Genomic DNA, 13978 nt, shown 5'->3' with positions numbered 1-13978 from the left:
CTTCTCCTACCTGCTTCTCAATGGTAGACTACAGCTTGTAAGCTGCAATAAACCCTTCCCTCTACCATACACTGCTTTTGGTCAGGGTTTTATCACAGCAACAGAAAAGTAAACTAAGATAGTCAGACAGACAAACAGACACACACACACACACACACACACACACACACACACACACATACACACACACAATCTACAATCAATGTGTTAAAAAGTGTCAATCTATATTCTGGCAAATACAACTGTTTATATATACCTATGCAACTTTCAGACAAAAGTGACCGTTTCTAATGTGGGCACTCTGAGTCCGACTCATGATGCTCTTCCTCCTCTCAAGAAAAGGCAAAGAATGGAAAAGCTCGCCCTGGCCAGGCTGGGGAGAAGACTGCTTCAGGCTCAGCACTGGTCCTATCTTCCCTCTCCTGCATCCACTTTATCCTGTGTCCCTATAGAGCTCCCAGATTTAAAGCAGGTAACCAAATCCTGCTAAACATTCCTCCTTCTAAAGCCAAATTAAACGACTGTTATCACAACATGAGAAGAACAACTGTCCAGGTGAAGTGCTTCCCCCACCAGAAGTCAGCAACTAGATACGGCCCATTATGCTCTCAATAATGGAGGACCTGGCTGCAGAGAGAAGATGAAGACCAGTGTGAATCTACCTGCACTTGCTGCGGCGGTGTATTCTCTCTCCTTCTCTTGAAACCAAGTGCAACCACTCAGGGTATGTTGTGGCAAACACTGCGGAGAAAAACTACTTTCCTTCCATCTCCAGGAAATGAACTCCATAATGACCTCTTCCCTATGTGTAACCACCTTACAACTTTAAAATAGAGTATAATTTTATTAAAATAATGTGTAAAATATATTTACTGCCTTCTTAAGTAAGGAAATATTTTCTACGGTTCTAAAAAACATGAATGAATCTAACAGTTTCCTAATGGGGCCAGCGATTTAGTACAAGGAAACCAACATACTCTTCTATCAGGATGGTATCAGAATTGTATTACTAGCCCCATTATTTAAAATGTTTATGTATAAAATGTATGCATAAAGATAATTGCTATATTAGATAAAATTAATAAAATTAGATAAATTTTAGATAAATTAGATAAATATTAATAAAAGCATAGTTGAGTTATATTACATAAATACACTCAAAATGTAGATACTATTACTCAATGAGCTTCAGCTGAAAAGTTTCAGCTTTTTTGTTTTTTTGTTTTTTTTTTTTTTTTCAGTGAGCATTTAACAATCTGCTACATGTTTGAAATCATTAAATCTTATTTTATTGGCTGGTTGGTTCCCAGTGCTGGGCATCAAACCCAGCACCTTAAGCACTGGGAGTCCTGAGCCACTTCTCCTGGGTGCACTGCTACAGCCCCCACACCACTGTATATACCGAGAAAAGGCTGCTCAGGTGTGACATGTCCCCTCCAAGTCTTCAAAGACAAGCTGAGCCGTGTGTGAGTGTTCCTCCCTTCTGCTGTGTGTCTATTTTGAAGAACTTATTGCTTACATAAGTTCTGGCTCCTCTTCTAAATGTCCCTCGCTGAGCCCTAATTCTAGGAAGTCCTTCTGGAAGTCCTAATTAGAGCACAGATCCCAAGATGCCAGAGCAAGCTGATGGCCTTTCCCCCAGTTTAACAGCTGCTCTGAAGAGTTAAAACCAAGCCATTTTAGGAAGAAAGGAAAAGACACCTTTGATGACCACCTTTCAAAGTCCATTTGAGAATTCCAGCAGGGGGTTAAGCAAAGGCTTTTCCTGCCAGGAAACCTTAAGGCACACTCTAATTTTGGAGCTATTTCATAGGAATTCCTAGAGACCAGTCCTCATGCAGTGGGAAGAGTTTAACACGTGCAATGGTTCAGAGCACTGGGTGCTTTGCACTGAGGGCATCGGAAGCAGGATGGTCACTCAAGTTCAGACTGGAAAAACACACTACTCAAACCCTCTGTATTTAAACTTTCACAATAGGGTTTTATAGTGTACACAAATCATCAAAATTGTAAAAACCTAAAAATACTTATGTTCCTCCAACATAAAACATTAGTTTTAGCCTGACATTTTTCCTCAATGGGGAAAAGACCAGAGATCACACTTGGACTTCAGGGCCAGGAAGGACCCTGAAGGGGGAGGGAGGAAGGAAAGGGGAAGGGAGGGGGGGTATCTATGGTGCCATCTCTGTGAGGGAGTCGGTAAGCCTGTGTCCTTGTTTTAGTTTGATAAGCAGCATCTGCCAGGGCAACTGTAACACTAATATTGTAACAACTGAAGTCCTTAGGAGGGCCTACCCCAGTCCTCAAGGGAAGTCATGGTCAAAAAGACACCAAGAATTCTTTCCCTGCTTTTAATATTTATAGTCTATCCATTTAAAACTGGGTTTATTTCACAAACTGTCTCGGTTCTTAGTCACTGTTTTGTCTGGGTTTAAATAACTGCATCCACTTCTCTTCTCCAGAGTTATAGTTTAAGTGCAGTCACTTGAGACCCAGAGTTTTTAGATTGAGAGGACAAGGAGCACTTATTCTGATGGGAGGTTCCTGAGATGTCTTTGAAAGCCACTATACTCTAAGAACAAGGTTCTAGAGGGAATACAGAGCACACCTCTTCTAAACAGTATCTAATAGCTGGGATACTAATCACCTTCTCACAGGCAGGAGCCACCAACAGACAGCTACAATCAATTCCAAGCTTGCACTTGCCAGGCAATCAGGTACTGTCTCTGACACATCAAATCAAGCCACAAGTGCCATCAGGTAAACCAATGGCAGTGCCTTTTTCCACCTGCCACCCCTGAGTCCTATAGTACTGAGGGGAGGGGAGAGGAGTCTGTCCTGCTCAGCTCCAACCATAATTTATGGGCCCCTTCTAGCAGTCACCTTCATCTTCTCAAGAGTGTCAGCTCAGAGTACTTACTTATACTAAGAGTCACTTCAGAAATTACTAATTAGTACTATACTTTCCTTAATAAAATCTACCTATGACAGAATATGAGCATCATAAATCACCGAAGTTGAAGTGGCTCACAGAGCTCGGGGATTTTCAGCACAGGCCCTGGCACTTTCCTTCCCAGGAAAGAAATCCAGGCTGACAGAATACTTGCAGACAGTGCATTACAGGGAGAAGGGGAGTGACATGCTGTGATGTACAGGCCTGGCAAGAGCAGTGTGGTATGACAAAGACATATCTGGACATGAGCTCCTTCTTCCCATCTTCAGTGTACAGATCTGTCACAGGCTCCTGTGACACTTCCTCACAAGGGACATGGGTCTGCGGTCAGCCATTGCTACATGTCCCTCTAGGTTCCTCCAAATCCAACACATCACCATTAGGAAGGTAGGAATGATGGAGGACCCACATATTTAGTGCATGTTCCTCTGTTCTGCCTTACATTACAACATATTTAATTAAGAAAATTGTAAATATCTGTTAAAGGAGTAAATCAACAACTATTGATTACATGAAAGAACAATTGTTTATTCCCTGTGAACTTATTCTGGAGGCATGTCACACAGACATGTCACCATCATTACATTGCATGCCAAACTCTAAGTGTGTGTTGCCAATGGCATATACACATAAAATGCTGACATGAAAACACCCATGTGCAAAGGATCAACGCTGACGAATCTTCCCAGTGATTGGTTCTTCTGTGCTTGGAAACAACTCCACTGTGTATAGGACACAACTGCCAATATGTCTACAGAAGTACCAGTTCAAAAGTCATGGTATCATTGCTTCTTGGCTTTTAGCTAAGATCAAGTGTAAAAAAGCATGGCATAACACTGAACTTAAAAATCAACAGATATTTGTTATTAAGAAGTCATTAACATTAGGAATGGTGGCACACACCCAATTCCAGGACTCAGAAGGCTGAGACCAGAGGTTCTGCAAGTTATAGGCCAGCCTGGGCTACATAAAGATTCTGTCTTAAAACAAACAAACAAACAAACAAAAACCAAGAAACCCCCAAACAGAAATAAGATACTGATAATATTTTAAGCACTGATATTGATATTTTAATTTAAAAATTTTAAATATCCCTTACCTCTGAAAAATTCAAAATTCATAGATAATTATGTGGCCTACTTCAAATAATATGAGGAAGAGTAAGTAGCAGGTGAAGAGTTAGCTATATGTTAACAACCAATTACAACATGTTAGGTCTATGAGAAATTGTTGTATGTATGTGTGTGTGGGGGGATTGTGCACATGTGTACGAGTGTGAGTGTGTATGTTGTGTGCTTGTGAAAAAAAAATATATGTACACACACACGGGGGTCAGTATGTGCATGTCCCTGTGTGTATACCTTGCTTTTAGACATGCTTGGTGCTAAGAGTGTATGTAAGGTCCTGGATTTAGTCCCCAGCACTTGAGTGCATGCGTATGCATGTGGTTTCTAAAATGAAATAATAAAAACTGCTTCTTCCAAAGGCCACATCAATCTTTTAATTAAATGTTATATGCTAAAATTATTTACATTTAGCACTATTTGGATTTGGGGTTATTAATAACAAAAAGAAAGAATAAGAAGCCATAAAGTTGAGAGTGAGATAGGTTGGGGCACTAGGGGAAATTGGAGGAAGATAGCGTTGGATGGATATGGTCACAATACATTGTATAAATGTTAGGAGCTTTCAAAGAATAAAAACTATTGTTTAAAAATTATTTAAATTCATATTAGTATTTATTAGCAACAAAAGTATATTTAAGCATATTCAGAAGGCTAAAAGACAAATTAATTTCAACAACAACCCATTTAAATTTGCCTAACGAGTTTAGGGAATTAAATGGTACTGCCATGAAGTCTGCAGAGCAGGTTCAAAGACATGTAAGGTACCATATTTTACTTTCAATTAAGAAAAAAAGTTTATAACTAACATTCAATTAATGAGTAAGATCTACAGATATTTTCAGGAAAAAAAAAACTAGAGGGATCCAATTACATGTAAGTTTTTTCAAATACAAACATATACAGCAACATATAACATGAAACAGTCAGTAAGAGGGGCTGGACATACAGTTAGGAGGCAGCGCTTGCCTAACACACACAAGTGTCACGTTTTGTCCTTTTTAAAAAAGTACACAGAAATACCCCAGAAATTTGCATACCTTCGTACTAAATTATCTCTTCAGACTGTTTCTAACAAGCATAGGTAACACAATCCATAGTGCAAACACATCCTGTATGTGGCCAGCAAACAGTGACAGTGTTGAGTACCATTAACATGGATCCCGAAACCTGCTTTGTGCTCCTGCCACCAGACTAGGAACTCCTGCAATATGATTTCACAAATGTCTCTCCACGCTTCCCAACCTTTTCACAATTACAATCAAACATGTACTTATGGCATTTGAAAACACTGTATGTCCCACAGACCCAAAGCTCCAGCAGGCCTGCTCACCACTGTCCTGTGACTCTGGCTCGACATCCAGAACACTGATGATGCAGCCTGGCTGGATGTGACCTGTACTCTGTAGTCTGCAGTCACAGAATTTAGCAGGCATATCCCATCTTTAACCTGTGGGTTGATTGAGCCACATGATAGCCATGAATGTAGCTATCACATAGCCATAAATTTACAATAAAACTTGAATTTTTTCTTATTGTTTTGTTTATCTGTCTGTTTGGTGGATTTGATTTGCTTTTCTAACTCTAGAGGTTGAGAACTTGAACTTTTCAGACCACAGTTTTCTGTCATAATGTCAAAAGGCTGGGCATGCCTATGAGTAGAGGCTATTAGATGACAGATGTTAAAACCATTCTGGGATTCTGATGGCCAGTCAATGGAAAAGAGTAGACAAAAATGATCAGATGAAACTCTTAATGTTTCCAAAGACTGTCCGTATCATATGCTTTCATCTTCTCTTGCAACAAATACAAAACAATTAATGACAACTGAAGTTGTGTATCAGTTCATAATACATGTTTCCAAAGACTGTCCATATCATATGCTTTCATCTTCCCTTGCAAACAATTAATGACAACTGAGGTTGCATATCAGTTCATAATACATGGAGTTATGACAGTATCAAACATACAAACAGAATTGGAACTGAAAATTACATAAACTCAAGACAGCTCATAAATAACAAATATATTACAAATGAAGGTTGACATCTTCCCAGCCACCTCTCTGTGATGACACAATGCTGACCTCATGTGGCTTGTTCCCCATATTCCTGGGACCTGGTTGCCAACGATATTCCCTTCCCAGAGGCCTAACTACAATCACCAACGATACCACCGCAGCCTTAGTGCTCAAGCCATGAACCTCTTTGTTCTATCCCTTTGGTTTCTGCAACTATACTGTCATGCTGCCCCTGTGGCCACCTCTTCACTGTTGCTGTTCTAGGCTTCTCTTCTTTTCAAAGCCATTTACTCAGGCCCCTCGGGCCTTTGTTTTCTTTCTTTTTCCATCTTCATGAATAAATGCATACATTTCAAGGGACCATTTGGGTACAAAACATCTCCAAGTCTCTGAATCTTTAACTGCAACTACCTCTTGGATAGGGGATCTGTCTTCTTTCATGTTAGACAATTCCAAGCTCACCCATCAAATTCAAGTTGGTAAGCACTAAGTTCCCTGGTTCTCAAAAGCACCACCCTGCTAATGAGCTACTTTAGACAGCTGTAGACTTCTAGGAGGCACCGTTCCTCCCTTTCTTCCTCATGGGCCCACTTCCAACCCTAGTCCAATCTATTTCCTAAGCAGCCCTGACTTGACCCTCATCCTTTAAACACCCCCACCCCTGTGCTAGGTCAGTTGCTGGTGTCTGCCTGCCAACCTCACCAATCCTGTGACAGAACTGTTCCTTCTTATCCATTCTCCACATGAAAGCCAGAGATATGATGTTTCCCTGCTTATGGTCACTCCATGCTATCCGCACTGCTCTCTGGACAATCTCCTCTAGGCAGCTAACAAAGTGCATTGCTTGATCATCTTACTGTACTGAACTCTTGTAGCTTTTATCAGTGCTCAGTTCCACTTGCCACAGAGAACACAAGGCTGTCTCTGGCTCTCTTACGTTCTTTCTAGGATAGTTTTTCATTCTATTCAGATCTTTCTTCTTCCTTCCAATATAGATTTCTCAACACCTCTTCACTATCCCGCAAAGCTTGGGTCAGAATTTGCTCCCGTAAGCTTTCGTGCCACCTAGAATGGCCTTGTTTTAGGAAGTGACATATTCTACAGCGTTCCACCTAGTCAGTTACCTCTGTCTCCTTTAGCATGCTGGACACAAATCAGACCCTCATATATGTACTGACAACTATCAGTACCTAAAGCACAGTCAGCAGTGTGTATGTGCTGAATGACAGAATGAAACAAAGAAACATCACCAAATCTGCACACAAAGACAGTTTTAATTTCTTCATTCAAACTTACCTCACAGTCCTGGCCAGTGCTTCCTTTCTCAAGCAACTACTTCCAATTCTTAGCTAATATGGAACCTCTGTAAGCTCTCTTCTCAAAGCAACTGCCTTCAAAATCTTTGTCTTTGTTCGTTTCAATCACTTATCTCAGCCCTATAATTGGCTAGCTGCATGTTTCGGACATTTCCCTTCCTCTACCGGTGACTCCTGGAGGCAGGGCCTGCTTCTCTCACTTGCCACTGTCCCTCTGGGTAGCACTTGGTACCCACCTGACCCACAAGCGACTGCCCAATGAGGAGGGGAACCTATGAAGGACTAATACAGTTTCTACAATATCACATCTACCTCTTGCAAAATTTAATTCTTCCATAAAGTACAATAAAGTTTTGTCAATACTGCTAGACAACCAAACACAGATCTATTAAAAGAGTACTCTCCCTGACTGACTTTGAGCACCCATTGTTAGGTGTAGTGCTAAACAGAGGGGCAGAGGACCAACAACAACAAAGACAGCTACCGATACCAAGGAAGTCTGGCCATCATTCCACTAACTACTAAACATTGTAAAGCAAGTAGAATCTCTTGCCTTTTAGGCTCTTCATGTGGCCCTCTTTGCAGTCTTGCATGAGTTTGAGGGTCCATTTGTGCTGAGCTCCAATGCACTGCCAAGCGGGGTCACCAGGGGCATGGAGGTCAGAGAGATACCTGAAAAAGCAAATTGCAAGGCCCCTCCTGTTATTACAGCAAAAGCAAAGGTTGGTGTTATAATATCACTACCATTTTTCAAAGAAAAAATAAACTTAACTAGTAAAACTAGTAAAGCACTTGACAATATTCATCTTTAATACTTTATTCACAGTGAAACATATTAAATTGTTTCATGCAGTAGGAAATGATAATGCTACGGGGTTTTTTTCTTCTAATTTTTTTTTTTAATTTCATGTGTATGCATGTTTTGCCTACATTGTGTATGTGTACCAGGTAAGTCCCTGGTGCCTGCAGAGGTCCAAAGATGGCCCTGGGTTCCCTTGAACTGGAGTTACAGGCCATTGTTAACTTCCAAGTGGTTAGTGGTTATCAAACCCAGGTCCTCTAAGAGCAGCCAGAGCTCTTAACAACTGAGTCATCTCTGCAAGCCCAGCTGTAGGCTTTTAATTTATCTCTTTGCCTAAGTGTCAACAAGAACGACAAAAACAACTTGACAAAGGCTAAAGTTTTAAGGATTTGTTGAGAACACTTCTTTATATTTAAAGTTATTTTCACTTTCTTATTTAAAGAAAAACAAGGAAGAACAAAAGGGGTAGGGAGAGGGACAAGGTGAAGGGGAGGGGGAGAGACAGCTGGAAAGAGGGAGGGGTAGAGGAATAAACCAGCTGACCAGTAGTGATGAGGAGCCATTATACTTCCCACTTATCAAACACCAGATCCTCTATCCATCCCTTCTAGTGTACTCTACTCCTATAAACGAGCGAACCGCATCACAACAGGCATTAATCATGACCCTGCAACGCAAAGCATTCAACCTAAACCTGGGGTGGGTTTTTTTGTTTTTTGTTTGAGGAAGCGGGAAAAACTAACTTTACATTTAAAGTCACTTCTCTCAAGTGTTTCTATTACCTGACAGTCATTTCATTTAACCTAGATGGAAGCCAGCAGAGGGCACTGAGTGAAAACTTCCCCCCTTTCCAGTATAAACTGTGGCCACTGGATGGCAATGTGACTCTGTTCTACATGACTTAAGTTAGAGGCCACTGAAGTTTAAGATCTCTGACAACATGCACTTACCTCTAGGGTGTAAACTAATTCACAACTGAGGAACTATTTCTCTATGAAATGCAGTGCAGATTGATGCTTTCTTAACTTCCAATGCCTCTTAAAATATTTAGTTTTCTTTGTGCAAGAAATACCCACATCCAGGTAGAAAACTTTAATCTATTTCAACTGATTTTTTTCTACTAAACATGACTCATTTGGCTCTGAGCCCTTATATAATACGAACATGTATCAATTCCAGAAGCATGCTCAAATGAACTTACTGCCCTAAAACAGTTTTTAATCCTCAGCTTCTTTTGTCTTGAGGTTAAAAAATTGTGGTCCATGATAAATGTTCATTGATGGTTACAAGCTGTGACCTTAGCCAAGTCCTAATCACTGGGGCATACCCACATTTCTTCAGTAGTGGGTACTCATTACTCAGACATCTCAATTAGTAGCTAATTAGAGGAGAAATAAATCCATTGTATAATAAGTTCCCAACAAACAAGATGGTGAGCACAAAGCTGTCATGCAGCCAGGAACGCCCCATGCCAAGCCTGACCCTCAGGAGCTGATGGCTTGGAGGCCTGACTCCTAGAGCAGCAGCTCTGCCTGCCAAGCACTGTGGTGGCTGTCTGCCCTACCTGTGACTGTTCAGAGGTTGCAAACAGCTGTGTCTATATGCTGAGAGGGAGGAAGGTGACATAAAGAAAGGATTTCTCTGTGTAAAGAAGGCACTCTGAGTCTTCCTCATTTGTGAGAACACATTCCAGCAAATTACATTTAGGTTAGTATAAGGAATTCAATCCAAACAAGTTCCCCAAATCCAATCTGATTTTTCCTCTCCCACGGAGCTTTTTCTCTTTTATCATCCGAGATCTAGATGCAGCAAATAGTAGCTTGTAACCTTCCTTCCCTAAGAACACACTTTCTGTTCTTTCCTGCTGAGAACTCTTGCAACAATCTCCCTATAAGGCTGCTCTGCTCTCATAGTGCAGAAAGCCTAACATGTTCAATCCCCTGGCGTTCACTGTCCACAGCAAAGCGCGGCACTGTTCTCTTGCTCCCTTTCGGCTGTGACAGTACGGGCTAAGAAGGCAGGCAGTGTGGCTCTGGTCTGGACCCTTTAGCAGTAAACCAGCAAACTTGTTTTGTAACTTCACAAATTATAAATCTCTAACATATACACTATGGCCCTGAAATTTTTAATAATCCTCTATCATCTTAATAAGAAAGTAAGGCTCTTACAAATATTTTATGAATAAAAATGGAGTCCTTGTCACAGAAATTCTAGAGAATGCTTCAGTTACAAAGTGTGATGATTTTGTTCTAGACTTCAATACATTTTCTTTTCTTTTTAATATCAAGCTTAAAACTGGCAGTTTCATTACAAAATCTCTGTTTAGATGGTACAGGTTATTGCTCTTTTTCAAAAACATATTAGAGAACATTTTTGGAAAAGGCTTTCTAGTAGGGTAGGGTAGGGAGGTAAAGAATCTTAATTCTAATGAGCACAGATTAAGAGTTTTAGAATTTAAGGATAAGCATTTTCAATGAGAATGGGCTAAATTCTCAGGAAAACAAAGGAAACCCAAAAGCATTTTCAGCCATCCTCAGCAGCTCCAGGAGTAGAGCTATACTGCCACAGAGAAGAGAGTTGAACTCTGCTTCTTGTGAAGCTACACACAGAGGATACCTTCAGTTAAGCGTGGGGAACCTGTCTGACATATACGGCTGAGCCCAGGCTGTCTCTGGCTTTACTTGGTGCTCACAGGACCTATCAACATAAACAAAATCAAACAGACCTGACTGGCTCTGACCTTATTTTTCTACTCATTAATGGCTAGAATTTTTAATGTTAATTTCTCAGTGCCTTCTTAGTGTACTGTTGAAGGGAAATTTAGCTTGCTCATGGGAATAAAACCTCTAGACAGAAGCAGCAAAGGTTTATTTCCACTTTAAATTTGCAATTCTGGAAGCCAGGAGAGCTCCTCGTATATACATTTCCTTAGAAAGACAGCTGAAGAAAGGCACAGGTGGGCTCTGACACCAGGAAAGCAGGTGTCCTGACTGTGTGCACTTTCACAAGCTTGGGTTCCTTAACCTACCCGGGCACTCTGACCGGAAAGGAAACAGTACCCAGCCCAGTGTGGGCACATGGCCTGCATTTCCCAGCAGCAGCAATCAGTTTCATTGCTCTCTGGCTCCATTGCTAAAACCTCTGTCCTACATCTGCTCCCACTGTCCCCATCATCCCTCCCAACCATATTCAGGCCAGGCCATCCTCCCTGGTCTACAGACAGTATTTCCCACGGCCACACGATGACCAGAGGCAAATGCATACACATATATGCAGTCAATTTCATTTTCAAGCTACTGAAACTTTTATAAATTTCACTACCTAAAGAAGTCATGGAATTTGGGGAAGAACAGATTGTTCTGAAAACAGACCACACTTAAGATAGCCCCAGCAGAAAATAAGTCAGCCTTTTAAATCTCAGATATGAAAATCTTATGATTTATGCTTTATCTCCAAGTGCTCGTGTAAGCTATGCCCCTAAGTGCCAGGTACTGGACTAACCCTTTAAATGGTCACCTTCCCAACAACCCTGAGACACAGCTGTGCTGCCTGTGATGTTTGCTCTGCAGATGAAGAAACGGAAGTTCAGGACTCATGTGAGTGTCCCAGAATGAAAGTCTCATTCCTACAGACATGCCCCAACTCCTCAGCTTCTCTACCGCACTGTGAGATCCATCGCCTCAGATTGCACTGGTTATTTCTTTAAAGTATTCCCAACTTAATATTCCCACAATTACTTCTCACAATGATCACTACAGGGCTTATACACTGACACATACTCAAAGGAAAACCTTCCATAGCCTTTGTTGCCGTGGAGCTATGGCACTAACTTAACACTAAATCCCAGGTGGAGCGCCCAATCCACCTGGGAGTCACATGGTAATCATTACTCAGCAGGAGGAACAGGTGACTAAGCAATGAGGTTGCTTTTCCTTTGGCCAACCTGGCGGGTCGGCTTTCCTTCTAAGGGGAAGTTCTCTGTAACTGCTCCCAATTTATTCACATTCAAGGGATACTCATCCTATACCAGGTCCCCCAAGTTCCTATTGTCTTGCCTTTCACCACTTCATTAGTCTCCTTACTGCCCCCAAATCAGCTTTGCAGGTTTCACAATATAGCACATACATAACACGCAATCTATCAGAATCCTTACACAGGTTTTACCTTATGTAACGCTTTTGGTCATGTAAGGTTGATGGGGTCTCCAGCAATTTCTTTAGAAGCAATTCTCTTAGGTCTTCAATTCCCGCTTCTACTTCAGCATAATCTATTTTTAAAAGATGCACGGTTCACAGAACTGAACTTAAAATCAAATTTCAGAAAGCAGAATACTGGTTGCTTTTTGACTAAGAGACACAAGGGACCTTTGTGGAGGGATCAAAACACACCATCCCACGTGTATGTGAGGGCATAAGCATTCGTCAGAATTCAGTGACCTGTGACATGTAAGGTCTGTGCATTTCACTGCATGTAAATTTCACCACAGTAAAGAAACAAATTCTGCTTTTTGAGAGCTTATGGGTTTCATTCTTTTAAATTTAATAAGACCTATGGTATTTCTCCTAGTTAATAAGTTTTTAACCAGAAGATATTTAAGCTTCCCCCCCCCATAAGCCTGGAATGCAGAGTAATTTTTAAAAGTATTGAGTTTGCTTTAGAGTAAGATTAGAGCTCATAAATACTCTGTTTTAGCCTGAGAAGGAAGACTGAAGTGCACGTTTCCATGTCTGTAAAAGGCTTGTCACTGCTTCTTTCTCCTATGAAAGCTTTTAATAGCACTGTGGTTAATAACCAGCAAAGAGTATCTGAGACTAGCCCCCACCTTACATGCTCATTCTTACTCCATGGCAATAAGAAAACTTGTGAAATAAGAAAACTTATTTTGAACTAATTGTTTTATGTTTTAAAGAAAGTACCACATAAACAAGATCTAAGATTCAAGTAGCACTCTTTGTAGATTAGACACTCCACAGTTACACAAAAGGAAAGGAAAGGTCTGGAAGTAACAAATTCTTGAGTCTTACATTTCTTGAAAACTTGTACCTCTGTTTTTCCAAAGAGTGACTTGGCTTTTTCATAATCATTAATAACCACATCATAATCCCCCTGAAAGTAAGAAACACAGGATGAGGTCATCAGGAAAGAACAGTAAGCACATTGGTTAATATAAAATAGCTTAATACATCTTTAAGATTGGCAGCATCTATAACTGTATATACACATATACTCTACCTTTTGAATATTCCGTTTAATATTGAGAGGAAGGTTGAAGAGAAATTTAAATCTCTGAAGCACATTGAGTGCATTCCTAGTGGCATCTGCCTTGTCTTTTCGACCTAACACTTCTTGAAACAATGTGTCAGCCGTATTACTTGCTCCTGTTTTCAACAGACAAAAAAAAAGAACACTGGTGACTGACAGGGAGCTGAATATGAACACTAAATACAAATGTCATATTGTTACTGTATCTTTACACTGAAATTCAGCAGACATTTTAAAAAGATAACTACAGAGAGATCTTTCATAGTTTGCTAAAAAAAAAAATGTTTAAGTGCTTTCATATGTTAAGAATGGTATCTAATTAAAATAACAACATTTACTAAGGCCAAGTAATTTTCTCTAATGTGAATCTGTACTTATTTTAGTTACTCTTCTAAATTTTGTAACAATTATGGTGTTTAGGCTGCACACACACACACACACACACACACACACACAACCAGTTAAGTTCAATTACTCCTGTATCAAACTATCAGGTAATAA

At 40.4% G+C, this 13978-nt stretch overlaps 1 protein-coding gene across 2 annotated transcripts in view; it reads right to left on the bottom strand.

Annotated features, from left to right (window-relative positions):
- The window catches only part of Exoc2 (exocyst complex component 2), a 125731-nt gene that overhangs the window by 74844 nt on the left and 36909 nt on the right, over positions 1-13978 (bottom strand). For both annotated transcript variants that reach the window (XM_051194486.1, XM_051194487.1), the window contains 4 exons: positions 13448-13593; positions 13240-13321; positions 12380-12482; positions 7967-8085 (listed from right to left, as the gene is read on the bottom strand). In XM_051194486.1, the coding sequence (XP_051050443.1) occupies positions 7967-8085; positions 12380-12482; positions 13240-13321; positions 13448-13593 (450 nt within the window). The remainder of the gene's footprint in view (positions 1-7966; positions 8086-12379; positions 12483-13239; positions 13322-13447; positions 13594-13978) is intronic.

The sequence above is a fragment of the Phodopus roborovskii genome, unplaced genomic scaffold, assembly GCF_943737965.1.
Source record: "Phodopus roborovskii unplaced genomic scaffold, PHOROB, whole genome shotgun sequence".
In the NCBI taxonomy this organism is placed as follows: Eukaryota; Metazoa; Chordata; class Mammalia; order Rodentia; family Cricetidae; genus Phodopus; species Phodopus roborovskii.
The sequence above is the reverse complement of the archived record's forward strand: the minus strand, read 5'-3'. Positions and strand labels throughout refer to the sequence as shown.